This window comes from Paraphaeosphaeria sporulosa (genome assembly GCF_001642045.1).
Source record: "Paraphaeosphaeria sporulosa strain AP3s5-JAC2a unplaced genomic scaffold CC84scaffold_5, whole genome shotgun sequence".
Lineage (NCBI taxonomy): Eukaryota > Fungi > Ascomycota > Dothideomycetes > Pleosporales > Didymosphaeriaceae > Paraphaeosphaeria > Paraphaeosphaeria sporulosa.
The window spans coordinates 1464227-1491705 of record NW_017253364.1 but is presented as its reverse complement, the minus strand read 5'-3'; the positions used below and the strand labels follow the sequence as shown (position 1 = coordinate 1491705).

General features: G+C 52.3%; 12 protein-coding genes across 12 annotated transcripts; 6 read left to right on the top strand and 6 right to left on the bottom strand.

The window, feature by feature from the left end:
• Positions 1 to 9: 9 nt before the first annotated feature.
• CC84DRAFT_1217197 (uncharacterized protein) lies at positions 10 to 375 on the bottom strand (the record flags this gene model as incomplete). The annotated part of the gene is made up of 2 exons (XM_018182873.1): positions 10 to 253; positions 303 to 375. Coding segments are annotated over 2 exons (317 nt in total), but the record flags the coding sequence as incomplete, so codon positions are not given.
• Positions 376 to 1429: 1054 nt separating this feature from the next.
• On the top strand, positions 1430 to 2116 carry CC84DRAFT_1092207 (uncharacterized protein; the record flags this gene model as incomplete). Its single annotated transcript, XM_018174439.1, has 4 exons — positions 1430 to 1579; positions 1622 to 1661; positions 1714 to 1945; positions 1993 to 2116. The coding sequence occupies 4 exons, from the start codon at positions 1430 to 1432 to the stop codon at positions 2114 to 2116; spliced, it is 546 nt and encodes a 181-aa protein (XP_018036264.1).
• Positions 2086 to 2579, top strand: CC84DRAFT_740271 (uncharacterized protein). Its single transcript, XM_018187251.1, has one exon. It carries the CDS (start codon positions 2140 to 2142, stop codon positions 2386 to 2388), a length of 249 nt encoding a protein of 82 aa, XP_018036263.1. The 5' UTR covers positions 2086 to 2139; the 3' UTR covers positions 2389 to 2579.
• A 905-nt stretch (positions 2580 to 3484) lies between these two features.
• CC84DRAFT_1175994 (HET-domain-containing protein) lies at positions 3485 to 5393 on the bottom strand (the record flags this gene model as incomplete). Its single annotated transcript, XM_018180183.1, has 3 exons — positions 3485 to 4960; positions 5010 to 5023; positions 5069 to 5393. The coding sequence occupies 3 exons, from the start codon at positions 5391 to 5393 to the stop codon at positions 3485 to 3487; spliced, it is 1815 nt and encodes a 604-aa protein (XP_018036262.1).
• A 1664-nt stretch (positions 5394 to 7057) lies between these two features.
• CC84DRAFT_1205568 (uncharacterized protein) lies at positions 7058 to 7934 on the bottom strand (the record flags this gene model as incomplete). Its single annotated transcript, XM_018181980.1, has 3 exons — positions 7456 to 7934; positions 7119 to 7294; positions 7058 to 7073 (listed from the first exon to the last, which is right to left on the bottom strand). Exons 1-3 carry the CDS (start codon positions 7669 to 7671, stop codon positions 7058 to 7060), a joined length of 408 nt encoding a protein of 135 aa, XP_018036261.1. The 5' UTR covers positions 7672 to 7934.
• A 1111-nt stretch (positions 7935 to 9045) lies between these two features.
• On the top strand, positions 9046 to 11994 carry CC84DRAFT_1244591 (uncharacterized protein; the record flags this gene model as incomplete). Its single annotated transcript, XM_018184160.1, has 4 exons — positions 9046 to 10508; positions 10556 to 10628; positions 10703 to 11560; positions 11615 to 11994. 4 exons carry the CDS (start codon positions 9046 to 9048, stop codon positions 11834 to 11836), a joined length of 2616 nt encoding a protein of 871 aa, XP_018036260.1. The 3' UTR covers positions 11837 to 11994.
• A 236-nt stretch (positions 11995 to 12230) lies between these two features.
• CC84DRAFT_1259233 (uncharacterized protein) lies at positions 12231 to 14740 on the top strand. The gene is made up of 2 exons (XM_018184893.1): positions 12231 to 12410; positions 12462 to 14740. Exons 1-2 carry the CDS (start codon positions 12368 to 12370, stop codon positions 14276 to 14278), a joined length of 1860 nt encoding a protein of 619 aa, XP_018036259.1. The 5' UTR covers positions 12231 to 12367; the 3' UTR covers positions 14279 to 14740.
• CC84DRAFT_1164317 (uncharacterized protein) lies at positions 14696 to 15613 on the bottom strand. Its single transcript, XM_018178463.1, has 4 exons — positions 15271 to 15613; positions 15147 to 15212; positions 15029 to 15094; positions 14696 to 14978 (listed from the first exon to the last, which is right to left on the bottom strand). Exons 1-4 carry the CDS (start codon positions 15528 to 15530, stop codon positions 14918 to 14920), a joined length of 453 nt encoding a protein of 150 aa, XP_018036258.1. The 5' UTR covers positions 15531 to 15613; the 3' UTR covers positions 14696 to 14917.
• A 1105-nt stretch (positions 15614 to 16718) lies between these two features.
• On the top strand, positions 16719 to 17732 carry CC84DRAFT_1092414 (putative 14-3-3 family protein ArtA; the record flags this gene model as incomplete). Its single annotated transcript, XM_018174451.1, has 5 exons — positions 16719 to 16779; positions 16829 to 17135; positions 17191 to 17432; positions 17481 to 17551; positions 17604 to 17732. The coding sequence occupies 5 exons, from the start codon at positions 16719 to 16721 to the stop codon at positions 17730 to 17732; spliced, it is 810 nt and encodes a 269-aa protein (XP_018036257.1).
• A 4784-nt stretch (positions 17733 to 22516) lies between these two features.
• CC84DRAFT_1145605 (feruloyl esterase-like protein B) lies at positions 22517 to 24391 on the top strand (the record flags this gene model as incomplete). The annotated part of the gene is made up of 3 exons (XM_018176518.1): positions 22517 to 22955; positions 23011 to 23199; positions 23248 to 24391. Exons 1-3 carry the CDS (start codon positions 22648 to 22650, stop codon positions 24389 to 24391), a joined length of 1641 nt encoding a protein of 546 aa, XP_018036256.1. The 5' UTR covers positions 22517 to 22647.
• Positions 24392 to 24531: 140 nt separating this feature from the next.
• Positions 24532 to 25616, bottom strand: CC84DRAFT_1145602 (putative hydrolase or acyltransferase of alpha/beta superfamily; the record flags this gene model as incomplete). The annotated part of the gene is made up of 4 exons (XM_018176517.1): positions 24532 to 24806; positions 24885 to 25111; positions 25164 to 25305; positions 25361 to 25616. The coding sequence occupies 4 exons, from the start codon at positions 25614 to 25616 to the stop codon at positions 24532 to 24534; spliced, it is 900 nt and encodes a 299-aa protein (XP_018036255.1).
• A 536-nt stretch (positions 25617 to 26152) lies between these two features.
• Positions 26153 to 27077, bottom strand: CC84DRAFT_1164314 (uncharacterized protein). The gene is made up of 2 exons (XM_018178462.1): positions 26763 to 27077; positions 26153 to 26707 (listed from the first exon to the last, which is right to left on the bottom strand). The coding sequence occupies exons 1-2, from the start codon at positions 26910 to 26912 to the stop codon at positions 26363 to 26365; spliced, it is 495 nt and encodes a 164-aa protein (XP_018036254.1). The 5' UTR covers positions 26913 to 27077; the 3' UTR covers positions 26153 to 26362.
• Between the last annotated feature and the right edge of the window lie 402 nt (positions 27078 to 27479).

Genomic DNA, 27479 nt, shown 5'->3' with positions numbered 1-27479 from the left:
TTTCCGTACTTCGCGGCGTCTTCGTCCAAGGTGCGCTTTCCGTATTTGGCGGCGTCCTCGTCCAAGGTGCGCTTTCCATACTTGGCCGCGTCCTCATCCAACTCACGTCTGCCATATTTGGCAGCATCTTCATCCAAAGTGCGTTTACCATACTTGGCGGCATCTTCATCTAGGGCCCGTTTACCATACTTTGCAGCGTCTTCATCCAGAGTGCGAAGGTTGAGCGCTGGAGTCCACGGGCTGACAGGAACCACTTGTGAAAGGCTTAGCCAGAAACACGCATAGTCGACATCAAAACTTACAAGCCTTTGGCTCTGCAACTGGAGCAGCAGCTACCAAAGCTGGGATGAGGAGAACGACGTTGCGGAAGTGCATTCTCGGCGGATAATCAGTTCAGTGAGTCTGTTTAGATGTCGATTTTGGTGAAGAGTGAAGAGTGAATGGTTGAGATGGGTTGTCAAGCTCGTTGGCTGTCGAATTCTTCACTCAAAAGGTCCCGTCTTATACTTTTGCAACAGATACAGGACGGACAATCGAAATGTGATTATATCGAATTGAGGCAATGCTGTACAGTCGATTCCGTAGCCCACTCATCCTTCTATCGTTGATCCTTGAAGTTGTTGCAACGTGATACTCCTTTTGCATTGTCCGTGGGATCATACAGACGGAGTCACACACATGTGTGGATCCTGGAGTTGCGAAAGACGTCCGTTGGAGCATGGGCCGCCCGCAAGGAGGAGGAAGTGTGCGGTTCCTCGGTGGGGCGAGTCACGTGTGAATCGTCCCCGGGTGGGCTCTGGAGATAGCGTCGTCTCAACTATCGTCAGCTCACAGAACCGCGTCTGGGGTATTTTCCTGATTCGGTTATCCGGAGTAAATTTAATACCTTGCTTAGACGAATTTTCGACTCTCGAGTCCGGTGACAGGGTCCAATGAGCATAGTGAAGGAATAGTTGTGCGAATTTATCACGTGATGGAGGAGGAATGTCATAAATTGCTGACTTCAATCACCAGTCCGATAATCTGACATCTCGCAGAGTTCTTCTCACATGCAGCCCTAAGCACACTTATCGTGGCGGTAAGCGCTAAGAAAACGGCCCCGACTACCATTGTTGCCTATCACAACGGTTCATACGAAGACGCCAAGGGTGAATGTTACGCCAAAGTCCGACTTTCATAGCAGATGTCACAGGAAACTTCTAGTGACGATATCAACTGCCGGACACGGCTCATTTCCGTAGGATGTTTATGCTAACCGTTTTCTCGGTCACCGAGAGGCTAGAAGGAGGCCAAATGAGATACTGTGAAGGTGGTCCATGAGCTACAAGGACTCAAATGCACCCAACCTCGCAGTTCAAGAGAAAGCCATATCTGTCTCATGAACCACCTCTTTGCTTTTCTAATATATCAGCGATAGCACCTGACCGCTATGGCTTCGAAGTACGAGAAAGATATCAGTCCGAGTGAGAGTAGCAGCACACTTGCTCTGTTTCCTGATAAGGAAGACTATGATGATTTCCATCCTGTCATTCGCAGGAAATCGAGATGGTATAAGTCGCCCTTTATCGTACACATCGTTGTGTTCTGCGCCTACACAATCGCGTTCTTCTCATTCTCCAAGTCACTTCGAGGGGAGAACTGCCACAAGTCTATGGTTTACAGTAAGTCTAAAGCAATGTATCAGATTAAATTCAGAGCTAATAACAAGTCTAGCGCCAGCAAGAGAGGCAATAAAATGGGAGAAGACCTCATTTCAAAATCCCCTCGGGCAGGACAACCCCTATAAAGGTCATCCGAGACCAGAGCTCGACCAAGCCTGGCACGATCTACTGGAGAACTCCAACATTCGCGTGAGCGAAGAGGAGCTCAAGAAGATCAATCGCACATCGATCAAGCTGACTGATGGCTCGGGTGACTACATGGCTGGGCTCAACGTTCACCACCAGTAAGTGTCCACGGTCGATAGCATTGCATCTCTCTAACCCGTCTAAGCTTGCACTGCCTGAAAAGTATACGTAGAGTCATCTATCGTGACTACTATGATCTGTATGAAGAGGACGAGATGTGGATCCATCTAGGTGAGGCCTCAGCTTCTTCATCGCAATGTTATAGCTAACCTGAGAACCAACAGAGCACTGCATGGACGATTTACGCCAAGCCATCATGTGCAATGCCGATTTCACTCTCCTCACCTACGATTGGCTTCCAAACTACCGCAAGCCCTGGCCCAACTTCAACGTCGATTACGAATGTGTAAACTGGGAACTATTGGATGGCTGGGCTGAAAAACGCGTCTTCTCGCTGTTTGATCACAAATCCCTGATGCATCCGCAGCTTGGTATGTTCTTTATCAATGTTAAAAACCCAACGATACATGTCAAATACTGATTGTTTACTAGGGGATCCATTTCCCATCATCAACGGGACCGTCGATTTCGGAGAAGGGCTTCATCCGCATGTCGCATATGACGGAGCAGATGACAAGAAGGATCAGGATGACCTTGGACATGAACACCATGGGTCGCACTTGTGATACTTCGCGTGCTTTTGGAAACCACGGTAAAACGCAGTAGATGAACGCAATAGGGTGCTAAAACACACGTCATGGGTCTCGCGAGTCCCATAATGAGCATGCATCTCATTAGTCCCATTAGTAATTTGGGTGTCTAGGTATATACTGTGAAGACGTTGAAGTCTTCCATAGGTTCTTGTGCTTAACAACTTAGACTAGCATTTGATTCCATCTTGCTTGTTGTTGCCCACCTGCGCAAATTTTGTGTGTTTCTGCATTTGTTCTGTAGTACGTTGAAGTTATTCCACGAGAACACAATATCATTTGCTGATGATAGTTCTCGAAGTGTGGGGCGAGCAGCTGGTAAATGACTGGTTTCTCATCCTCCACCCCCGAACTGTCAGCCTGCAGCCGGAGAATCCTCTGCCAGAGCTTGAGTCGAGCTCTTCGCGATTACCATATACCAGCAACTACACTTGTCTGTTGAGCTTCCCTATCTTAACAATTTTGAGGAAGCAACAACTCACACTATCCGAAGAGAGCGGTTTGCGATACGTATTGGAATGCATACCAACTGTCGAAGGCAGCGCCTTAGGGGAAGCAATCCAAGAAGCCAGAGAACGGTTACGAAGAGAAACTACTTTGCACTGTTGCGCATAACCTGGTACAGGATTCACAGCTCAGCGTTGATCTTGCTATAGTGAAGAATGGAACGCCAAGCGAAACTGAAGGGGCGAGAATAGCGCTTCGTCAATGCAAGAATCTGAAAGTGGTGAAGGATTGGGTAGCCCTGCACCATAGTCCTTCTATATTGCCCTCAAGACATCCCAGTAGGCTTTAGATTAAGAACATGCTGTTTTGGCTACGATAGACCTCCGAAAGAAGTTACTTAGATCACAGGATTTCGCGCATCTCTCAGCATCTTGCACGTATGACACTATTATTCGTTTGCATTCCCTACAGAAATCAAGGCTATACGATCTCGATCTCTTGAGCTTCGAGAGGTTGAAACATCGAGCCATTGTACGGTCCAAGTGCTTTCTGAACTTCCTTCACCTGCCATGCCCAGAACTCATCCATATCGTGAATACTTAAGAAATCTTGCGATTCCCCCTGGAAAAGTTTTTGGAAAAACTCCAAATCTGCGGCGGTCTTGTTCTTTTTTGCATATGCTTGGAAGTAATTCCAGGGGTCGTTGAGGATCGTAGCAGGATATTTGAGTCCAAAAAACAATCGTCCAAGAATTCCAGGCTCATACAGCTCAAAGTATGCTACGCGGCGAAACCGTACTCCATCGGCCTGACAGAGGATAATTCCTGCAATTGCAGGTGTATTCCCGTGTGTGGTTGAGGCCAGCAGGGGGAGGAAATATATTTCCTCAACGGGAAACGACTGGCCCACCAGATCATCGACTCTTATGGATGCTACTCCAGACTGTATGAAGTATCCCCAGGCAACCCGTGCCGTTGCGTCGAAAGCCTTGATTCCATCTAAGAAAATCCGGAATTGGGTTTCTCCGAGCTTGTCTTTGCCAAGAAGGCTCCATGTCGCGGGTCGAAGTACTCCAAACAGAGTGATGGAATTGCATTCCGTGGGCCTGGGCCTCTCATGGCTTGTACTGCGATTGGGCCAACGTGGGGCGGCTATTTGATGGAGCAATCTGCGCCATGGATATTCTATTTCGTTGTGTACGGACATCCAACTCCAAGATGGAGCGCCGTAATCACGGGGTCGTGTAGATTCCCAGGGGTATCTTCGCTTTCTGCTTATTGGAGTGATCCAAATAACCGCTTCGGACCAACAGCGCCAGCACATATCTGAGACAATTGTGGTTCTCCAAAGCCCTGCCATACATGTGTCGTTGAGAGATGATTGGAATAGATCGGCGACCCCTGAGAGAGCGACCATCTTATCTGAGCTCACAGTCAGTTGTCTTCTTGAATACTCTTCACAAATATATCTCCACGTCTGATATTCTCCTGCCTTGTCCACAGATAGGTGCTCGCGACCGTGTATGAAAGAAATGACCCTTTTCAATATGAAGTAACTCGGTTCCGAAAGTAAATCATGGCCAGTAAAACCGAGTGGCAAGGACTCGGAAAGCAGCGTCTCTGAGCATTCCCAGAAAAGCTGTTGCCCAAAGTGGAGCACACGTGGCGAAAGAACCCACTCTTGTAATACCCAAGCCCTAGATGCCAGGGGCCCTTGTGTGATTGATTTTGACAGTTCCTCCATGGACTTTTGTAGTATACACGTGCCATATCCTGGGACATTCAAGACTAATGGGGCGAGTAGATACGGGGACCTTCGTGCGAAGAGACCATAGCTGCTATCGGCGGCAGTACTAGCAGCAATGTTCAGTGCGCCCTGAGAATATGTGCTTTTCATAGCAGTAGACTCCTTCTTCCAGTCGGCTTCAGAGTCTTGAATGATGCACAAAGAGTCAATCTGCAAAGATCTTAGAACACTCAGGATATGGGCTACACAAATGACCTACCCATAGATAGCGAACTAGGACTGTCAGTACAGAGACGTGGAACCGTGAGATGTACTTACAACCGTACCAACCGCAGACTTCAATAGCATCGCGAAAAGTCCGAGGCAACTTCTTTATCTCGATCCCTCGAGAGAATTGCTCAATGTTTGCGTTTGTCAGCTTTATCGGAGGGTTTGCTCCCCAGCAGTGACTCAACGTAACATAAGGGCTTTTGATGGCTTCGGTCTTCGTGTGCACCACCTGGATACGCCGGGTCGAATGTGCTTTTTGAAGGTCAAGGAGCCGAGTAGGACATTGGCTGGTACCCAAGTTTGACAACCTACTCTTCCGAGCTGCGCAATGGTCATGTGACGTCGTGCAAGTGTGCATCCACCTCCTCGCCATTCTTTGACAATGTGCTGATTGAGTAGTTTGACCGAATGTATTTGCTTCAGACCTTAGGTATGCGTCATGGGCTGGAAAATGACAGATCTTAGTGTTGCAAGTGGAACCAGAGAGAAAGGATACTTTACAATTGGCTTCGGTTGTAATGAAAAGGATGACGTGGCCACTTATAGCACTGCATCGATGTCTGATCGATAGCCAGGCGTTCTTTTTGTCTATGGTAATGCGCATGTCAAAGCGGACATTAGAAGCTTTGCAGCAACCTTCAACTTCCATCGAGTGCTTAATGTATAAGCATAAGCGACAGCCTTCGGAAGCTGCTTGATGAACGCCTTCAAGAGTCAGATGTGGGTGGATTTCTCTCTCACAACCAGGGATGTAAAGATGCGAGAGACAATCCGCACATGCTTTACAAATCGACCCGCCGGACAGTGACATTTTCTGGAAAGTGAGAGAAAGTGGAAAGTTCGATGCCTCGGTCATCGTTCGATCTTTCCCAGGCTATTATGTGCGGATCGAGAGATGGCGGGGGGAAGTATGTTAATCAGCTATACAGCTACACGCGGACACCGGAATACCCCTCATGCTTGCATGGCAGCGTCTAAGCGCCAGTGCGCGCAGGGTTTTGATCAGCAGCGTATGGTCCATGCCCAATTTCTCGAAATAATATGCTTCTCGGCTTATTCGCCTGCAGGCCAACCGACAATCTCTCCAACGCTGTAGAATGTTGGCTGCACCTGCTGTTGCGCATGCATCGGACCGGCTTCTTCCGAAATCGAGATTCAGCATCCTGCACGGATATCGTCTGCGAATTTTAGGTATTCTGAAAGGATCATCGCTTTCGCTATTTGAGTAGGTAATCCGAACAATATTTCTGCCCCCTAGTTTCTAGCTTACGACCAGCAAAAGCATCCTTTCGTCTCTTTACCGTCCAGCTTCAAAAAAAAAGTCTACTTGAGCTCCCTCATATGAGACTTGACGTATCGCGCCATTCAGGCGATGGATTTGCCTGGCTTGACTATGATTTTTTTCCCAGTAGCACTAAGCAGACAAGGCTGTACGACTCGCGATATGACAGGCCCGCGTTTGCTACGGACCTCCACTTCGAAAGATCCGCGGTTATACCTGCCTCGGTCCACAGTCAATCAGCAGGTCCGCTATTGCTCGTACAAAACCGCCCAAGACCTTCTTTGGCCTTGACGAGCAAGTCTCTCTGACCACCTGGGCGACTGTAAGAAAATAACGTACAGTGTCGGGCCCGCGCGCCGCTCGTATATACATGTTGGGACATGATGGCGGAATATCCAATTCTCCAAAAGCCTGCAAAACTTGGGTTGAAGTCTCTCCCGAGCTGCTGATGTATCCCGCCAAAGTGTGGGAGGGGAGAGGCATGACCGACATGAAGAGCGCTGACCGGTTGTAGACGCAGTCTTACGCCGGGACTGATAGTTCGCACATGGCTGGAAATAAAAGCCTCGTGGGCGGCCCTGGGCATGGTGAAACCTTGCTGTGCGTGGCAGAACCCGTGCGCGGATCCGCCAGTACTTATATGTCAACAAATTGAGTGACTCATGGCTTCTCAGGACCCAAAGAGCATAGAACCCGGCACCTCTCCAAAGCCCTGGAGGCTGTAGTGCTTTTATTAAAAGCCGTGAGCAATTCACTCAGAGGTCGCGGTATCTTGAAAATGATAGGTCCTTAGCCGTAAGGCTCGAATGGACTCACTTGCCAGAGCGCAAGCTTCGATTTTCGCGGCTATTGCATTTTATCATAGCGTTCACAAACGCTGTCATATCGTAATGTTTCTTCGAGCCGACTAGGGTTGCTGCCATGGAAGATATCCGGCAAGTCGGCGTGGGGAAGATGGTGACGGTGAAAGGCGCCGTTTTGCTGCAATCATGCTGTGTGAAGAATTGCAATGAACAACACACGCCGCAACATGTGCAGGTGATGTAGACGCTAATGTCGATTGTTAGACTGGAAGTGTATTGTTGTCTTCTACACTTGGTGAATTTCCGACCGAAACTAGTTTAGGATGCTACAGACAGGGTCATGTACGTACACCGATGCCTCGGCGTTCCAAGACCCCACGGATAGGATCACTTGGCTCGTCACGATCAATCGATACCACATCTGTGTTCACTGTGACACTGCATTCTCGTGATCGCGCGCTTTCGACCAAGGACTGCATCTGTTGAGAGATTGGAGCGGGCGACGGAGAATTGATGAGAGCCCCCCGGCTGGCTTGCCAAATAGATGTGAGCATGACGGCGCGCATTGGCTAAGCCTCACAAATTGAGCTCTGCGAACAAGCCTTGAGATGACATCTTCAGGCTGTCGTCATGATGCCTGGTCTTCAAATGCCAAAGGAAAAGTCACTTGTCACCGCGTCGAATCCGCGTCGCACGCTGGCGCGTCGTCTCTGCGCACCCGGGCGGAGACTGCTCCAATGCTCAAGGGACGTCCGCGGACGGTGCGCGTCGAGGACCGCGCTGCGGCCGCCAAGTGATGTGCCGATTGTTTGCTGCTGCACGACCTGCACGTCGCCGCAACATGCTGCAGCGCTCTGCAAAGGTATTCAGCCTTGTGGACAGCACATCCTGAGTTCCGGCAGCCTAGCGCATCTATTTGCGTTCGGTGGCCACATTTTCCGGGGGCGGACGCGCTCGAAGGGGGCTACTCACCGGAAAGGCTCAGCGCTGCGCGCACCTCAGGCTACCGATAAACCATGGGTGAATGTGTCAACCTCTTTCACCTCCACCACGGCTGCTACCCTTCTTTAATCCAGTTCTCCACGAGATAGAGATGACGCTTGAATAAGCGTCCTCACGTGGTGTATAAAATTCGCATCGCCCTGTCCTTTTGCCGCCGTCACCACGAGGCTGGAAGCTCGTTTGTGCGCCGGGCTTCAGTCGCACGATCTATTGCTGTAACCTTTGCCTTATTGCGCCCTGCTCGATTTGATGAGAGCTTCGCTCTTCATTCTGGGGCGAAAGGCACACCTCTTTCTGCCTTCCGTTCGCTCTCCCCGTTTCCGTGGTTGACTTGGGCCAAACTGCTTTGTTGGCCGCATAGCCAGCTCAGCAGCGTTGAGAAGGCAAATTCGCTGCGTGAGGCGCAGTGAGCACCGGCCAGCGAGATCGCGCCTCCCTGATCACCATCACATTCACAGGCGGCCGCGCCTGCTGTTTGCGGGGCGCCCCGCACTTGTCGACTGAAGATGGCCTCGTCTTTCTTAACCATCTACACGCCGGCTTCAGACCTGACAGAACCCTTTGCTATCGAGCAGGAGCTCGAGTTCTGCTTCAGCCTAATGGACTCGTTGGACCTCAAGGACCCCAACTACGCGGAGAGCCGCGCTCACTACGAGCATCACATCAACATGCTAGCCGACCAGCTCGAGGGCGCGTCCGCGTCCGCGTCCGTCACGCCTGGTTCTGCGACAGACTGGAACGACATGTCCCGCAAGCGCCCGCGAGAGCTGTCACTCTCCGACACCGAGCAGCAATTGAACAGTCCCGCGACGCCGATCGACAGCATGCCAGGTGCGTGGCCGACATCGAAGCGCTTGAACATCGGTGGCAGCGATATCATTGATCTCACAGACGACCGTCCTTTCACATTCAATCAACAGCTGCCTCAACAGCCACCTATGCAGCATCACCACTATGGCTTCGTCGACCCATTCCCAGAGGTGTTTCACAATAACCAGCCGGTCCCTGTCCGGCCTGCCGTTGCTTTCATACAAGAGACCATGGGCAAAGATGAACTTGCTGATTTCTTGCTCACATCAACGCCTGTCGGCGGTAGCTACGCATACAACCAGCCTTTGCTACCGCAACGAGACGCTGCCCCACGAGACGCCCTCTTATCCCCACGCCCGCTCAGTCTCGGATTCCCTGGTGCGCTACCTGGCGGTGAACCGGCTTATCCTAACTGGTCCTCCCCGCTCTCACCTTCACCGGATGCGGTGGACCACGATGTCGTGAGTTCACTCATCGATGGTATCAGGAGCCAGGCCCACGATGACACTCCACGCGAGCCGACCCCAAAGAAGATGAGCTGTAAGCTGATGCCACATCAAGAGCAGGCACTTGCGTGGCTGCTCAAGATGGAGAAGGGCACAAGCAAAGGAAGTCTCTTGGCCGACGAGATGGGTCTTGGCAAGACGATCGAAGGACTCTCGTTGATCGTAGCTAATCCTTCCAAAAACCCAGCTAGGAAAACCACCTTGATCGTTGCCCCTGTAGCCCTCATGCGGCAGTGGGAGAAGGAGATTGAGCGACACATAAAACCAGCTCATCGCCTCAAGGTCTACACTTACCACCGCAATGGAAAGAAGGCCGACTTTAGCGTGCTTCGCGAGTACGACATCGTGCTCACTACTTTCGGCACGCTGGCAAACGAACAGAAGCGCATCGACACCCGGAAAGAGTCGGAGGCGAACGACCGTGAGCGTCGAGAGCCGGCGTTTACACGCAAAGCGAAGGACAAGCTTGGTATTCTTGGGGATCAGTGTTACTGGTACCGAGTTATATTGGATGAAGCCCAGTGCATCAAAAATAGGAGCACCCTTACCTCGAAAGCTGCGGCTGCTATCCAGGCTGAGCTCCGACTGTGCATGACTGGAACACCTATGCAGAATTCTGTCGAGGAACTCTATCCCCACATCCGATTCCTGCGTATTTCCGCGTATCAGGAGTGGCCTTCCTTCAACTCCCACTTCGTGAAGCCTCTCAAGGCGAACAAAAACTATATGAATGAGCGGGGCATGTTACGCTTGCAGGCACTGATCAAATCGTTTACCCTACGCCGCGAGAAAACTACAATCATTGACGGGAAGCCCATCGTCAATTTGCCCCCCAAGATTGTCAATATTCGGCCTGTGGAATTTTCCAACGCGGAGCACGAGCTGTACAAAGCTATCGAGACCAAGTCACAGATCCAGTTCAATCGTTACCTTAAGAAGGGTCAGGTGACCAACAACTATGCCAACATCTTGGTACTGCTGTTGCGCTTGCGCCAGATCTGTTGCCACCCTCACCTGGCCAATGATCTGGGTGTGCAGGTATCGACCGAAGGTATTTCGGAGGTTGACCTCAAGAGCCGTGCCATGTAAGTCGCTTTGCCGGAATAAGACGAGAAGTACTGACATTCAGTAGGTTACTTGACGAAGATGTTGTTCGCCGCCTGAAAGATAACGGAGGTGCCTTCGAGTGTCCCATCTGCTATGAGGTACGTGTTGTTGAGTTTATTTCCCTTTACCTAAACCAAAGAGCACTTGAGCAAACCACTAACTAAATGTCCAGTCGGACATCAATCCGACGATTATTATCCCATGCGGACACACCACTTGCGGTGAATGCTTCCAGAAGCTTATCGATCCTTCCCGAGCCATTCAAGAGGGCAATGAGAATAGCACTTCGAAATGCCCTCATTGTCGCGGCACTCTGAGTTCCGAGAAGATCACTGACTACCGTCACTTCTGCAAAGTCTTCTGTCCCGAGAAGTACGAGGAGCTCCGTGTCGCGTTCAATAATGCCACTGGAGAGGAAGATAGCGAAGACAGCGACAGCAGCGATATGAGCGATGACGAAGCGGATGAAGATGCTTATGATGCGACCCTCGGCGGGTTCATTGTTGATGATGACGACGCAGAGGAAGATGAAGATGAAGACGTGAAGATGGAGAACGGTGCTGAGGATTCTGCTGCCGATGGTCGTGGTCGCTGTGGAAAGAAGAAAGGAAAGGCAAAGGCCAGGGTCAAGGAGCACCTCTCGCTTGCGCAGCTGAAGAAATTGTCTCTACGCAGCACCGATGCCAAGAAGAGGTATCTGAGCCGTCTACGGAGGTCGTTCAAAAGTTCTGCGAAGATTGACGAGACGATGCGTTTATTGACGGTCATCCGCGAGAATGACCCTACTGAGAAGACGCTGATATTCTCATCCTTCACGACGTTGCTTGACCTTATCGAGGTCCCTTTGCAAGAGAAGGAGTTCAATTATCAGCGTTACGACGGCAGTATGAAGTTTGACGATCGAATCGACGCTGTCAATGAGTTTATGGACAACGCGACAGAAAACATTATGCTCATCTCTATTAAAGCTGGGAACGCGGGCTTGAACTTGAACAAGGCTTCCCAGGTCATCATGCTTGATCCTTTCTGGGTATGTGAAGTTCCGGGACGATTCGAATGATGCAAAAATGCTAATGCGTAACAGAACCCGTTCGTGGAAGATCAGGCTGTCGACCGTGCCCACCGTATGCCTCAGCAGCGCGAAGTGCATGTCCATCGGGTTCTTGTTCCGGAGACGGTCGAGGACCGCATCTGCAAATTGCAGGACAAGAAGCGAGAGGTCATCAACGCGGCGCTCGACGAGCGTGCCGGCAAGAGCCTCACGAGGTTGTCGATCGGCGAGCTTCGCAACCTCTTCGGCTTGTGAGCGAGCTGCTTTCTTCGCACGTCGCCTCGTTGACGTTTACGGATGCCTTTGGCGTCCTGCTTATCTGCCCTCTACTCGATTGTAATGGGGAGACACTGCTCAGCACGGCATTCTACATCTGCTCATTTACGGCGCATCTCTTAGCAGTTATGATACCCTTTTCTTTTACGGACGAGGTCGCATTTGGTCTGGAAAACTCGCTCCGAGCAGAGAGATGAGCTGGGTACAGGTGCTCAGACGTGTGTTCCGCAGCTTTCCAGGTAAGAGCTATAGTCGCGCGACGTGAAAAGTGCGGGACAATATCAAAATATTACAATGTATGCGTGCGCAATCTTGAACGTTCAGTGTTTATGTTGGAGGCGCCTACTAGCGGTTAGGGCGTGGCCCTTCCGATGTCGTCAGCCCCCAATCCCGAGGCAGTGGTGCCCGAGTTACTCGATAATAGATAACACGCGGACAGTGTCTCTGCATGCCTCTGGGGTCTCTACGTATTCTGACTTACTCTGCGGGTCTGTCAGTAGTTCTTGGGCCATGCATCATCTCCCTGACGAGCTCGTCCTCCAGATCATCTGCTGTAAGCCTCTCGGAACGCATTCGAGCGACCGGAACTGACACAGCCCGCCAGACCTCGAGCCCGAAGAGCTCATAAACCTCCAACACGTCTCGCGCCAGTTCCTTCGCCTCTCGCGCGACAACAATCTATGGCGCAGCTTGTGCTTTGAGCACTCGGCCGCCGAGCGCAGACGTCGCCGCATGCTGCCCACCACCGATCTCGACCCCCGTCTAGTTGAGCTCATCCGCGCCGCCAACGACGTTGCGAACGCATTTCCCTTTGGCGTGCACGATCCAAGCGCTCCGAGCGCCGATACACAGGTTCAGAGGAATGTGGGCAAGAGGAGGGCGGCGCTGCTGGCGAATTGGGATCCGAGCTACCCTGGGGAGAAGGTGGATTTCTACCAGGAGTTCATTCAAAGACATGCGCCGCATGAGCTGAGGTGGTTTCAGGAGGCGAAGCACGGAAGTCAAGATGATAATCTGCGGCATGAGGCGACGGGCGCGGGGATTGTTTATGGCACTGATGGGCTAGCGGAGAAGCTGGTTGCTCCGCTGGAAGACGGGAGTGTGTGCGTGTGGGACGCGTCTGCGAGAGAGGGCCAGCTGGGGCGCATTGTTGCGAGGAGCGCGGTAGGGCTGCTGCCGGGAAAGGGGAGTGATTTGGACATGGACACAAGGCTTCGCCAGAGCCGGGCGGCGATGACGGAGACGGGTGCGATCGAGTGCGTCAGCGTGGACAGCAGGGCGGGGAAGGCGTTCTTTTCAGTGCAGAACACACTTAACGAAGTGGACCTACATACGCTACAGGTCGTCTCTCGCGCACCATATCCGTTTCCCATCACTGCGCTGTCCGAGGCCAGACACCCGACCCCCCTCACTGTGGGCACGAACTGGACGCTGCACCTACACGACTCTCGAGCGCCGCCCTCCACATACACGCCAGCCGCGGGCGCCTCCCGCTGCGAACTCATTGCTGGCGCCCCCTCCTCGCCGTCTTTCTCCCGCCTCAAAACCGGAGACGTAGGCGCCCATGTCTCCCTCGCGCAGCCCGGCGCTCTCTCCATCGCGCACCTTCCCACAGCCCGCGAGTGGGACGCCAACGGTGACATCTGGGTCGCCGGCCGATTTACCAGCCTGCTCAACTTCGACCGGAGGTACTTCCCTCGTTTGAGGGGGACTGTGCACTCTGGCGCGCGCTTGAGCTGTCTCGCTGCGCTGCCGTTTCCGTTCGTCTCGCGGTCTTCCGTTTCCAAACACGGCGCAGCAGCAGGCCACACGCTTGTCGCAGCGGGCGAGTACAAAGGCAAAGGCAGTTTGGAACTGTACAGCTTGAGTACCGATCCTTCTCGCGGTATCAACAGCAGCGACTCCCGCACCACGCGGAATAGTCAAGCGTGCTACCACAACCGGCAGACGGCGAGCGCATCGAAGCTCCTCTCCGTCGCGCCGCATGGCACTCGGCTCGTCTTCAGTGACGGAGATGGCGGGCTGAAGTGGGTTGAGAGGGATGCTTCTGCAGCTGTGCGGAGTCTGAACATCAACATCGACGTAGAAAAAGCGAAGCCCGGCGTCGCGCAGCGCGGATCTGAGCCCGGCTACGGCGACATTGTTCAGAAGATCCTGCCTACGGCGGACACCTCGCTGCACGCTACCAGACCTGAAGTCCCGCTCGGACAGGACAATCTCATCCTCTGGACAGGCGATGGGAGGCTCGGAGTCCTGGGTTTCGGACAGCCTGCTGAGGAGGAGTGGAAGGATGCGGTGGAGGAGTGGGAGGGCGAGGCGGCGGAGGAGAGGGGCCGGGAGAGGGAGTATGCGGGTAGGATGAGGGAGGCGTTGGAGATGCAGGCGAGGGAGATGAGGTGGTTGAGGGGGTATGGGCTTTGAGACCGTACGCTGTAACGCATTGCTGTATGATTTGAGGTTTGCATCTGGAATCTGGGATCCATGTATGTGTTATGTGATATGATGCAATATTGGGTGGTACAGATAGTCCACTCGCTTCACTATTCTCTGTATCCGAGGAGGGACAGAACAAGGCAGGTTGTGTTGGCGTTGGGGCGCTTCTCTGGCGGTATGTTGCCGTCTTAAAATGAGTGGCTGCTCCCGATGTTGGGACTTTGTTTCTCACAAGGTGCGTGGTGCTCATTGGAGAAGCAAACCAATAGTGAGAGAAACCAGACATCCACGCGCTGGGTCGGTTCGAGAGATGTATAGTTGAGACACTGTACGTATTCGTTCGATTCTGGGCTGAGCGGGATACTGGTATAGCAGGCGAATTTACGACATTGGAAGGCGTAACGGCTGGAGTCACTCGTTATTATTGGTGTCTGCGGTATAGACGTGTCTGTCAACCAGTGTGTAGATCATGTATACATTGTCCGGCTACTTCAAGAGTGAGAGGCGACCAACATGCTTAGTTTTACAACAGCCACCGTGCAGGATCTGACCATCAGAGGTGCAGTCTGCCTATATTCCTCCTCCACTGTTCTGGTATGCTGCATCAGCGATCGGTGCTGTCAACGTTTACGGCTTGCTCTCTCCGGGGTGCTCGCCCTGTCCACCCTCCTGCTTGGTGACCTCGTCGCTGGCGTATGTCAGTATGTTGCCATGAGTTCTCAAGACAGGTAAACAAACATGTGCTTGGTGAGCTCTTCGATGTGCTTCTGCTGCTGCTGAAGCTTCTGGCGGATCGCAAGGAGTCTAGATAGGTTAGCATACATGTCGAGCTGCCGCAGAGCTCGGGTGGACGGACCTGGCGTGCTCCTCCTGCTTGATGTACATTTCCTCGGCGGCGGTCTCGCGCTTGGTGAAAGCGTCACTGCAAAGAAAATTCCGTTAGTATCTCTGGTTATGAATTGAAAGGGATGTAATCCTACCCTTGGCGGCTGCCACCCGGTCGCGACGCGCCCGAGCCGGTCTCACCGGCGAAGACACGCACGGAGCTGGAGAAGTAGCGAGTAGTGGCGGGAAGGCGGGCAGCCTTGACGACGGAAGTGCGGAACATTGTGTTTGGAGTGATGAGAGGCAATTGGGCGAGATGCGGTATATGTGGGAGGGGAAGAGGTGGTTCGATGAGCTTGAGATCACGATCAGTCGATTGGAGCACGCTGGAGCTTTGGGCACGGGCCTGCGTCATGTCATGTGACGTTGGAAGGCGGGTGAGCAACCATCAGGCTATGCACTATTGACTGTTCGAAAACGGGGCTTCATACTTCTAGCCACAAACCAATTGATGTGGCGATCCTTCATTCCAGCTGTGTCGCAAAAGGGTCTGAGGTCGTGATTGTGTTGATAGTGGCTAGCGTCCACAGCGTGAATTACCAAGCTCCAGGGCTGAAGGTGAAACCCCGCATAAACATGTCAATAGATTTGTTTGGGCCTCTGTTTCAGAGAAGGGCGCCTGGCACGTCGCGCAGTGCTTGGTGAGGCTTCTCTCCGCCGTGCGACCGCGCAGGTGAACGGCGAGTCCCCGAGGTCTTTGTAGTATCTAGCATCACATCGTGGCGGGGCAGCCGACGCAAGGCGATAGCCGGAGCACGGCATGCTGGACTCACATTGTGCGGTGTTGTTGGTGCTGGCCAGTAGAGCCGGCACGCAGTAGTCTACCAGTCTCTGCAGGCAGGTGCGATCGCCGCAGTGCGAGAAGGCGCGCCCCTTCTGGATCTGGGCTGTGAGGTAGGCACGGCCGAGTCTTGGCAAGAGCACATTGACCTCCTCGACTTCACCTCTCCCCACTTCATATCAACACCGACACCTTCCACAGGAGACCTATACCCATACCGCTCTTCAAAGCACCCCCACCCGCCACTTTCCTGCAGAAACATCTCGCCCGTCACTCTTCACCCTTTCGTAAGTACCTGCCTGCGCGTTGGCTTTCGTCATCCCCCCTCTTCAAAGCCGCGGATCGGGCTGCATTTTGCTCCCTCGCCGCCTTGCCGCACGCCAGCCAGTGCCATCAAGCCGCCGCCTCCGCCGATTCCGCCACCCTCGACGAGCCTCATTGCAGCACATCGCGGGCAGGGACGACTGTTTGCGCAGGCACGCTGGTGTAAACTCTGCGCGACCCCTCCACGACACTACTCGCTGCAGTAGCGTGCGGCTGCCCGCGAACACAAACGGCCCACGGCACCGGCTGCTGGTCCCAATTGGTGCGCCTCTCTACACAGAGCCGCTATCGTTTGCATGGACCGCCCTCTGCGACAAACTACACACAACAATCCCATCAGGCACTCTGGCCGGCGTGACGTCGTCATAGATTGCGCCTCACTTTCGCAGCTATCATCTGCTAACTTCTACTCGCATCAGATCTTCCTCCAACGACACAATGGGTTACGAAGACTCAGTTTACCTGGCCAAGCTGGCCGAGCAGGCCGAGCGCTATGAGGGTAAGTGATCCAGTAGCGACGCGCAAATTTCCCGCTGATCGCCCTGCAGAGATGGTCGAGAACATGAAGGCCGTCGCTTCCGCAGACCAGGAGCTTTCCGTCGAGGAGCGAAACCTCCTCTCCGTTGCTTACAAGAACGTCATTGGTGCCCGCCGTGCCTCGTGGAGAATCGTCACATCCATCGAGCAGAAGGAGGAGTCCAAGGGCAACGAGACTCAGGTCGGGCTCATCAAGGAGTACCGCCAGAAGATCGAGGCCGAGCTTGCCCAGATCTGCGAGGACATCCTGGCGTGCCTCGACGAGCACTTGATCCCCTCCGCCGAGAGCGGCGAGTCCAAGGTGTTCTACCATAAGATGTAAGCGCCGGTAATGATCGTAGCTGTATAAGCACGCAAATTGACCATTTTACAGGAAGGGTGACTACCACCGTTACCTTGCCGAGTTCGCCGTCGGCGACAAGCGCAAGACTTCTGCCGACAAGTCCCTTGAGGCATACAAGGCTGCCACCGAGGTCGCTGCTAGCAGCTTGGCCCCCACCCACCCCATCCGCCTCGGTCTTGCGTTGAACTTCTCCGTGTTCTACTACGAGATCCTGAACTCTCCGGATCAGGCTTGCCAGCTCGCCAAGCAGGCGTTCGACGACGCTATTGCTGGTATGTATCGCCCGTGCCAAAACTCGAACAGCGCTGATTCGACTGCAGAGCTCGACACACTCTCCGAAGAGAGCTACAAGGACTCCACGCTCATCATGCAGCTTCTCCGTGACAACCTGGTAAGTACCTACATCCCAATTCGAGATTGGCGTATATTAACGCAAGTCGCAGACCCTCTGGACCTCCTCCGAAGCCGAGGCTCCCGCAGAGTCCACTCCCGCAGATGCCCCTGCCGCCGCCGACGCGACGAAGGAGGAGCCCGCTGCGCCGGCTGCCGCCGCAGAGGAGCCCAAGGCCTAAGCACCTACAATCGGTTCGGAGAGGCAAAAGTGAGGGTTCTCGGTTTGGTGCATCGGAATGGGTAATAAACGCCTGTTTCATTGGTCCCATGGCATGGAAGGTTCTCTAGGGTGCTAAGGGCTGCGCTTCATTAGACTCCGAAATCATCCTGTCAACATCTTACTCCGCCTTTTATCCCAGGCCTCCCCTCGCCACTAATGCGCCCCCTTACACACGAACGGTCTTGTATGCTCTCTCGGCTTCGCTGGATGGGGAATGGATCTGGGCCTCTGTTGGACACTATCTTACCCTGCGAAGCATTGAGAGTCTAATGAGTCTATGATTCAAGGACGAACAACTTACCATATATTTTCCTTTTCAATCTTTCCTTTTTCTGATCTGACATGTTGGTGTTGTTATTGTCCGCCGTCACCCTGTCTCTTTCGCTCACGCGCACTTGAGTGGTGAGGTCACGCGTTTTAGAGGTGTATGCGCTGTACGGTCTTCTTTGACTTGACACACGTCCAAAAATAAAATAAGATTATAGGCTCGCGAGGGCTGGTTATACCTCTCTGCGTCCATCAAAGCTTCGCTGTCGGATATGGTTTCGGTGGCGGCTCTCAACTACCTGCCGATGGTCCCAGCGAGCGTAGGTGAAGGTGAGATTTCATTCCCGACCCTGCTTCACCAGCGCACCCTTCATTTAAGCCAAGCCTGTCTGGCTGATAAGTAGATATGTTTTGATTTCTTGTCCAAAGTCACTTCGTCTCTCTATCCTACTCGCAACGTCTCTCCAACCCGGAGCAGGAGAGCGGGGGGTTCGACAACCAAATATCTCTGTAGGTATTATCAAAGCTGAGACGTCAGAAATTGTGAACTAACGATATATCGTGCAGGCGCGAGCAGCGCGTTCTAATTGCGTTTCTCGCTTGAGCGAGGTGAGGTACAGGTGGTGCCTTCTGGTTTTGCGACTGGGTTCAAGCAACGAGCGAGACAGTCGCCTGCGACGCCGTCGTACCTCGTTGACCCGTACAAGACCAGGCAATACAACTACCAGAGTAGGTCCGTTGAATGGCGCCAAAAGGAAGGTGAGGGTCCGAGTTTGAAAGCTGATGCCGCTGCAGGAAGTGCTTGACACCTCGCCATCTTCCGCAGAGACGATTACCGATCCGAAGGCACCTCAAGCCGCGGCTGTTAGTCCAGACAGCATGCTGACTTACGTCACTTCGCTGACTCATACCCAGGGCAATTCTGTTCCCCGTTCGCCCTCCCGCTACGGACAGCGCTATCCCGAAACGATTGGCTCAATTAGCTTCTGCGTAGTTCTAAAATGGACCCCGTGTGTCCGACATGTCTGGTAAAGACCAAAAGCCCGCTGAGCCAGAGCACTGCATGTGCTGCTCTTGCAAGAAAGCCAAAGCCGACAAGTCACAAGAAGTGGAGCTGGCAACCGGTGCATGGCAGACGATCTCCACGGTGATGGAGGCTCTAAAAACACAGCAAGTTAAGTCTGGATCTCGATTCCTCGACCTACCAGCAGAGCTGAGGTGCCTCGTTTATGAGGAGCTGCTGGTCGTTGGCAAAGTGTTCTACAAGGATACTCACATCACTAAGCGGGGCAATACCATACGTTTCAATGAAATGCAGTATTTCAGGGAGCCTTGATTTGCGATCCTACGAACCAGCAAATTGATCTACAACGAAGTGGAGAAGGTATATCTATCGAAGAACTTGTTCGTCCTTTCACCTCGATGGCAGCAGTATGCACCCTTCAAGTACAGCCCGCACCATTCGAACAGCAGAACTGTCTTCTCTAAGCGAGGATTGATATATGTGCGCAATTTGAGTTCCGCCACGGACCGTACAGAGTTCGTCATTGACGATGCATTGCCCATAAATGGTAATGAGGACGAAGACTGGTATGATGATTCTGACGGTCATTTATACGACAACTTTACGCCGACGGAACGCCTGGAGATGATGCACGGACAAGCTTTGGAGGATATCTCTTCAAGGCCTCCGATCTCGAGGGCCTTGCGCTTGGTCGTACGAGCATCATCATATCCATTGATGACATTTATCGAGAATCTCATCTCAAAAGGGTGCATTTTAAGGCGATAACAACCCCCCTGGAGTACGACTCGAGCTAGAGATGATCTTCCTTGCCTTGATATTGTCTCAATAGGATGTATGGGCATCGTTGTGGATATCCTAATGCAATGATCAATGAAGTTTTCACGTTTACGAATCTGATCCACTATTCCTCTAATAGGACACCGACTTGGCCTGTGTTTCTTCCACTTCAGGTTAGTGAGTCAGAAGCAGTGTCATACACCAGTCTGGGTCTTCATCATTGCTAGGGCCTGCAAATTGTTCGGTCCTTCTCGTTTCCTTCGCATGCGCTCCCACATTCCCTTTCTATGTGTTGAATTCGCCCACAACGGCTACGATCGGTGTGTAGGTTGGATTAAGCTTCCATGGATAATTCGGCACAAGGCGTGCTCTCGAAGGCGCTAGAGTAGGTTGCAGATTAGAGGGTGTTCGTTGCCAGCTGCTGATGAGTCTACAGTACCAGCTTGCGTGAGAACAACAGCCCTGTTTCCCCAAAAAGTCTGAATGTAGCAAGACGAATGGCGAGACAACGCAGACTGCGAAAGTCGAATCGGAGCAGAACTACACAAATGCGCAGGAGGTCAACACCGCATCTCGATTCGTGGACCTTCCCGTGGATATGAGGTGCTTAGTCTATCTAGAGCTCGTGGTCGTTGGCAAGATCTTTTACTAGGGCACAGACACTGAGCAACGGAGAAACATTCGATACCGCGATAGAGCCTACTATCGGTCACCATTCCTGGAAATACTTCACGTGTGCAAGTTGATTCACAAGGAGGCACAGCCTGTTTACCTGTCCGAGAACCCGTTTGTTTTATTATTGTTGTGGTATCTGCACAAGCCTTTTAGGAATGGCCGCAAGACATATGCGGTCACGTCAAGGGTGCATTTTCAGGGCGCGGCATTATTTTCGTTCAGAACGTCAGCACTCGTCCCGACCATACTGAATTTATCGACCTACGACGAAATCAACTATTTCTTCGTGTTGTTCTTATCGTTTGGGTGAAGCCCGGGAACAACTACAATTATGCATCCCAAGAAGAAAGACTCGAAATAATTAATGACACATGTTGACAATGTTTGGGGTTGGGTCGTCGAGTAGGGCTTAAGGCGGTATCATGGACTTCACTATTGCACGTGCCGGCATCTCAACGCCTACATTCAACTATGTGGGGATCGATCTGACGTTCTTGTCTTTTAGGTTGCTGTTGGTGTCTAGAATACCTTAAGCTCAGGCTTATCAAGTACCTCGATCCAGAAGCCATCGACATCATTGGCAAAAGAAACCTCATAACAAAAATCGTCGACCGCGAAAGCGGTTTAGCGAAGGGGTTGGTGGTGGAGTTGTATGAGCATTTCACGTCGAGCAAAGAGTCAGGCGAGAAGCTAGCTAAAGTCCACTTGGTCGACAAGCGTAAGATATATTTCCGAGATGCTGCCGACTCACTGCGATAGAGCAAGTAGAAGTCCCACACCAAACAAAAGGAGGCCAAGAAAATCGGGAACTCTGAGCCAGGGTTCAACGCTCGCGCGTAGCATCATCAGGCGTTATTTCGCGTACCCACACAGTCAAGATCCTACGTTCTCCACGGCACTGTGGAGCTCTCTCGCAGAATCATCAAGACTGGAGCCATGGGGTGCAGCACTATGTGCTGCAAACAGTCGAAGCTTCATTGAGCTCTTTGACAGATAGCACCGCGTAGACTTCTCAGCACCATCTACACTCAATTCCACATCACGGAGAGTGAACCGAAAAGTATAAATATAATTGTCGCCTTTCCCTAGCGTCGCTGTGTATCAACAAACACTGGACTCGTATGATGGCGAACCCACCACCACATCCTGAAACGATACCTGGGCTTTTGAACTCAGCCCGATGCGACAAGATAACCCTCTAGTGTTTCTGTTGCTCTCAGTATCTGAGCTTCTCATCTTGAAACTCAATTACAAAAGACCTGGTGTTAGGTTCGAAGTGGGACTTCTGGCACATGAGCGACTAGGCTGCGTTTATAGCAATCATTTGAGATGACACAATATACCTGACGTGGTACCTGCGAATGGCTACGACATAAGTCGTGAAGTTGGCTTGGGTAAACGATCATCTCACCGCATGTGTTGGAACATTCGGCGCTATCAAGGAGGGAGTAGGGCCGGAGTGGGGTCGCACCTCCCCTTCCATCATCACTGCCTTTGCAATTGCCGTGTTCCTGCGGTTGGACCCATTGTTGGCCTTTCTTTATGACTCCGTGTCACATGTTAATTGCGGCTAACAAGCATGGTTGCCATTTGGTTGCTTGGAAAGGACTAATTTGTTCACTCGCATGAACAAGGCCGGGGCTCAAAACGCGCCTCCTTTTCATCATAGGGAGGCTATGTCTACACTGCAATCATCAAGACAACGGAATTTGCTGTGTTCGTTCGTTTGCAAGAGCCTCGATCCGACGCTACCATCTCTAGGTCAACTCAAGCCCGTATCGTGGAATTGCCGTCGCGCAAGCCGAAACGTGGGGAAAGCCACGGTCCAGAAAACATTCCGCAGCCACTTCCCAGCCTTGCCACCCGTGATCCGCAGTTGACCCGGGGAATGCACTGAAACAGCTTAGCCCCAAAGACTAGACCCCGTTCGCGGTCCACATCGCTCGCTTTTCCTCCAGGATTGATATTAGTGTCCCGGGTTAAACAGATATGTTTTGAGGATATACCGAGTGCGCCTATGCAGGTACTCGCGGCATGGTGCATGGACCTCGTGGGCGACGGGTTAAAAGATGGGGATGCCTCGTGCGCATAGTGCAGTGGTTGTATCGCACTCGCTGCCTTCGCAAAGATGATGCTTCAGAATTGGGCCCAGTTCGCACTTACGGTGGGCGTTGCGCTTGCCAAGCCTCCCATTTCGAAACAGTATGCCACGGGTAACTTCGAAGCGAAATGCGCGTCCATCGCGTCGAAGCTCGATGTAGAGAATGCGACGGTCTATTTCTCCCAGTTTGTCGCCGCTGGCCAGAACTTGAGCATCCCGGACAGGAACGTAACATGTGGTCCCCCGTACCAAGCTGTGTCTGCAGACTTGTGCCGCATTGCGTTGTACGTCGCTACGTCGAAGAGCTCAGGGATCAACATGGAAGCTTGGTTGCCGTAAGTTCTCCTTGCAGATATGCCTGATATGTAGGATGCTAAAAGAACATCGAAGTTCAAACTTCAGCGGTCGCTTCCTCTCGACCGGCAATGGCGGACTTGCAGGCTGCATTGGATACGATGACATGGCCTATACCACGAGCTTGGGCTTCGCCAGCGTTGGTGCGAACAATGGCCACAATGGAACAAGCGGAGGAGCCTTCTACAACCAGCCGGAAGTAGTAGCAGACTTCGCGTACCGCTCGTAAGTCATATGTTTAACGGGGTTTGAGCGCATGCTAAGCAGAAACAGAATCCATACCAATGTCTTGGTGGGCAAGGAAATCACGAAGAAATTCTACGGTTCACCACATACCAAGTCCTACTACCTTGGATGCTCGACAGGTGGACGACAAGGCTTCAAATCGGCTCAGGACTTTCCCGAGGACTTTGATGGAATCGTCGCAGGAGCACCAGCTCTCGCTTTCAACAACCTTACCTCGTGGAGTGGACATTTCTACAACGTCACTGGTCCGCCAGGCTCTGAGACCTTTGTACCGACCGCCATGTGGTTGACTACCATCCACGAAGACATCATGAAGCAGTGCGATTTGATTGACGGCTACGCGGATGGAATCATCGAAGACGCCTCCACCTGCAAGTACAACGCGTCTAGCCTCCTCTGCGGCGGCAGCAACACGGACTCGTCATCTTGCTTGACAGCTACCCAGGTCGAGACCGTCCAGAAGGTATTTTCTCCTCTGACACTCTCAGACGGCTCCCTGGTCTACCCGCGCATGCAGCCCGGCTCCGAGGGTGTTGCCGCATTTGCAGTCTACGGTGGTGCACCATTCATCTACAACGTCGACTTCTTCCGCTACGCAATCTACAACGACCCCAACTGGAACCCCCTCACAATCAACGAAACCGATTACATCAACGCCGCGATCAAGAACCCCTCCAACATCGACACATTCAAGGGCGACCTGAGCGCAGTCCAAGCCCGCGGCGCTAAGATCCTGCACTACCACGGCCAGATGGACGGCATCATCACGTCTGAAAATTCGCCCCGCTACTACGAGCACGTGTCCAAAACGATGGGCAAGACACCCGCCGAGCTCGATGACTTCTACCGCTTCTTCCGCATTTCTGGCACTGGGCACTGTCAGGGTGGAGACGGCGCATCGGTCATTGGCCAAGCCCTTCAGTCCTTCCAGAGCACGGATCCCGCCGAGAACGTGTTGATGGCTGTGGTCGACTGGGTCGAAAATGGGAATGCGCCAGAGACTATTGTGGGAACGCACTGGGTCAATGGAACGCAGAGCGCTGGAGTGGATTATAAGAGGGCGCACTGCAAGTATCCCAAGAGGAATGTGTACAAAGGCAAGGGAGATCCAAAGGCGGTTGAGAGCTGGGAGTGTGTGGAGGAACGATCCACTAAGACTGACCCATGTTGATGTGCTTTTGTAGCGTACAGCCAGTGTTTCTATTGATTTGATAAATCGATGATTTGTACTTTAGTACCTTTTCCATGAAGATGAGCCTCAAGATTCGGACAGTGACTGTGGCGACCCTGGACTTTATGAAGAGAAGAAGCCTATTGAGTCGCTGTCGAGCTCGCAATTGTCGATGTCGCAGTCGATGAATTGTCGCTCCCATTTCCCAAAAAGAATCCCACAAGCGCACCTGCCAGCCGCACTTCAGCCTCCAACGCCAGACTATGCCCACACTCCTCGAAGATATAGCTCTGCTGGACATTGTTCCCTACCTGCAGCATTTCCTCCCTCACATTAACCCCAAAGAATTCCGGTGCTCCGATTGTCATCACGGGCAGCGTAAGCGGGTTCTGCCGAAGTTCGTTGTTGATTTGTCCTGAATAGACTCAGCATGTCTATAGCTTGTGGTCGACGCTGTAAAGGTCGATGGCAGGCTGAATGGGCGCTCACTTACGGTTCACCAAGTCTGCTCTATACGTTTCCAGAACGCCTCTCAAGCCACCCGGCGCTTTGATGGAATCAATCCACTCGGTAATCGCTTCTCTGCTGATAGAAATGGGGTTGTAGCATTCTGCCTCCATGAAGTACGTCCAGAACTCCGCTTCTTTGCCTGTGATGAGCATTTCGGGGACGTTGGCAATCCAGAGGAAGGGAATGTGCCACTGCCATACGCCGCGTAGCCTGCAGCGATTGATGAGAATGTATGTGGCAGGTTGAGAGGGGAAAACCTTACTCATACTGCGCGTTCACGTTCTCGGGCGTGAAGTAGGACCACGTGTCGAGCGATACACCCGACAGAAGCATTTCGCAAAACGAGAGTTTCATCACTCGATCCCGATAAATTGCTGCTACTGCGTAGGCGTACTCAGCACCGCCTAAATCCACGAATTAGTATTTCGCCCGTCCAAATAAACAGGTATCGATACCTACGGTCCTCTCCATGCACGGTAAATCTCTCAAATCCCAACAAACTCATCAATCCCGCCATATCCGCCGCCTGCGCCGTGTTGTTGTATCTCATCGCTGCAGGCGGTCTGTCGGTATACCCGAAGCCTCGCACATCTGGCGCAACGACTGTGAAGTATGGTGTTAGTAGCGGGACGAGCTTTTGCCAGTAGTAATTCGTCTTTGGGGTGCCGTGTATGAGGAGGAGAGGAGGCCCGGAACCAGCGATGTAGTAGTGCATGCGGATATCGTTGAGGCGGGCGCGGCCGTGTCTAGTGAGGGGGAGAGTTAGAATGTATTTCACACGTTCGTAAGAGATCCCGTTGTGGATTGTTGTGCCCGTGTAGATAGATTTGGATTCTTTGCATATAAACGCTTTCTCGCTGTCAACTAACTCATTTGGGCATACTTGCCTTACAGCGTTGCCATTGTGGTCGTAGACTTCGGGCCGCGTGCTCCAAGGTATGGGCTGGATGTTTCGGGAGTAGTTATTGCCGGACGGGATGAGGGTGCTGCCATTCAGCGGGATGGGAGGTGCCGTGGGGAGAGGCTCGGAAGGCATGGACATGGATGCATCTTGGGCGATAGATGCACCCAAGACCGCGAGTGTGATTACGAGCTTGGTGAAGCGCATTATGATTTCGCCGATGGCCCTCGCAGCTTTGGAAGCCTAGAAAGTACATTGAGACTCTCACGCCGGTTTATAAGTCTTTCAATTCATGCAAGATCTCGATGCCAAGCTGCTGGTCTACAGTTGCTGCGTCATAGTATTTACACGACTAGTGAATGGGGAAGCAGCTGGGAATGCTTCTGGTCTTTTTTTCAACGGATGATTTCGATCTGGCGTCTTGATGTGGCGGAGAAAGTTCCGATGCGTCGGGGTAGATTTGCATCCCCGCAAGATCTATGTAATCCACTAGCGTTGTGCAGGCATGCAACCCCGCGAAAAACATCGGGATCCTGAATTCGGTACATCAGGGAGAAAAGCTACTTCTCTTTCCGTTCCCACTGCCAGAAGAGGTTCCTGTACTTGTCTCCTTTCTCTCCCCGCACGCTCTTCCCATCTTTCGTCATTGAGACCAATTTGCCTTGCCAACTCGCTACGACACCGCCTCCAGGTCCATCTTTGTCAAGTAGAGTCTGCTCGTCAGGTTCGATAACATGGGTGTAGTACGGATCTTTGAACGCTTCAAGGAAGCTATCGAGTGACTTGACAAGAAAAATGGCTATCCCATCAAATTCGATAGGCTCGCTAGGAAGTGCAGACTGATTGACTGCATTGGGAGCAGACGATGAAGCAGCGGAGGGGACCATTCGACCAGCGCAATGGATCTAAAAAGTAATCAGCGATGCGAGGTCTTGACAAAGCAGAGGTTCGCGGACTTACCTGCTGATATTGCACAATACCATGCTTTTCTGCCCAAGGTATGACTTTCGGGCCATGCACGTTTTCCCAGTGATCATAGAATTTCTCGGGAGTCAGCTGACGATTTCGCCGAATGTGGGTTAGGATCTGGATATAGTTTTCCTTAGCCATGTCTGTTCTCTCCTCACTGGGTGAATATCCTGTGGGTCAGTTGGTGGAAGTGTGCAGCCTTTATAGACCACATGCAGCGCATTGTGGAGCTTGCGGAAACCCGGAGTTTACAAAGGTAAGGTCCGCATAAGTGCGTTCTTTTCATAAGAAATGTGAGCATTACTGTTGTCTGCGGAAGATAGGGATGATGCCAAGGGCGCACGATGTGGGGAAACGGCTTCTGTACGCCCGACGAGATTCGGTACATAATTGATTTGGCTTGGAAGCACTCACTTACTTTGGGTTTTAGGTGAGTAAGAAGCCCCAATAGATGGAAACATTGCAACATAAGCCAAAGACATATTCTTCCAGAAGTGGGTTTGGACAGAGTAAAAAATCATGTGACTCCTACCGCGCCCTGGGCTGGACGTCCGACACCTTCCCATTCTTGGTTAGTTATGCTCCACCGAGACTCCAACCATTTGAAATGCTGAGATGTCCCGCACGGTTCATCGACGAAGACAGGAACAACAAAGATGGCTAGCAAGTACGCATACCTTTCTTACAAATACGATATCAGTCGCTTGT

Coding starts and splice junctions, on each gene's coding strand:
- CC84DRAFT_1259233 (XM_018184893.1), top strand. CDS start 12,368: ATGCATCATCTCCCTGACGAGCTCGTCCTCCAGATCATCTGCT. Junction 12,411..12,461: donor CGTCCTCCAGATCATCTGCT/GTAAGCCTCTCG, acceptor ACAGCCCGCCAG/ACCTCGAGCCCGAAGAGCTC.
- CC84DRAFT_1164317 (XM_018178463.1), bottom strand. CDS start 15,530: ATGACGCAGGCCCGTGCCCAAAGCTCCAGCGTGCTCCAATCGACTGAT. Junction 15,213..15,270: donor CCGGGTGGCAGCCGCCAAGG/GTAGGATTACAT, acceptor TTTTCTTTGCAG/TGACGCTTTCACCAAGCGCG. Junction 14,979..15,028: donor GAAGAGCTCACCAAGCACAT/GTTTGTTTACCT, acceptor GACATACGCCAG/CGACGAGGTCACCAAGCAGG.
- CC84DRAFT_1164314 (XM_018178462.1), bottom strand. CDS start 26,912: ATGGCTAAGGAAAACTATATCCAGATCCTAACCCACATTCGGCGAAAT. Junction 26,708..26,762: donor GTATTGTGCAATATCAGCAG/GTAAGTCCGCGA, acceptor ATTACTTTTTAG/ATCCATTGCGCTGGTCGAAT.
- CC84DRAFT_740271 (XM_018187251.1), top strand. CDS start 2,140: ATGGACGATTTACGCCAAGCCATCATGTGCAATGCCGATTTCACTCTC.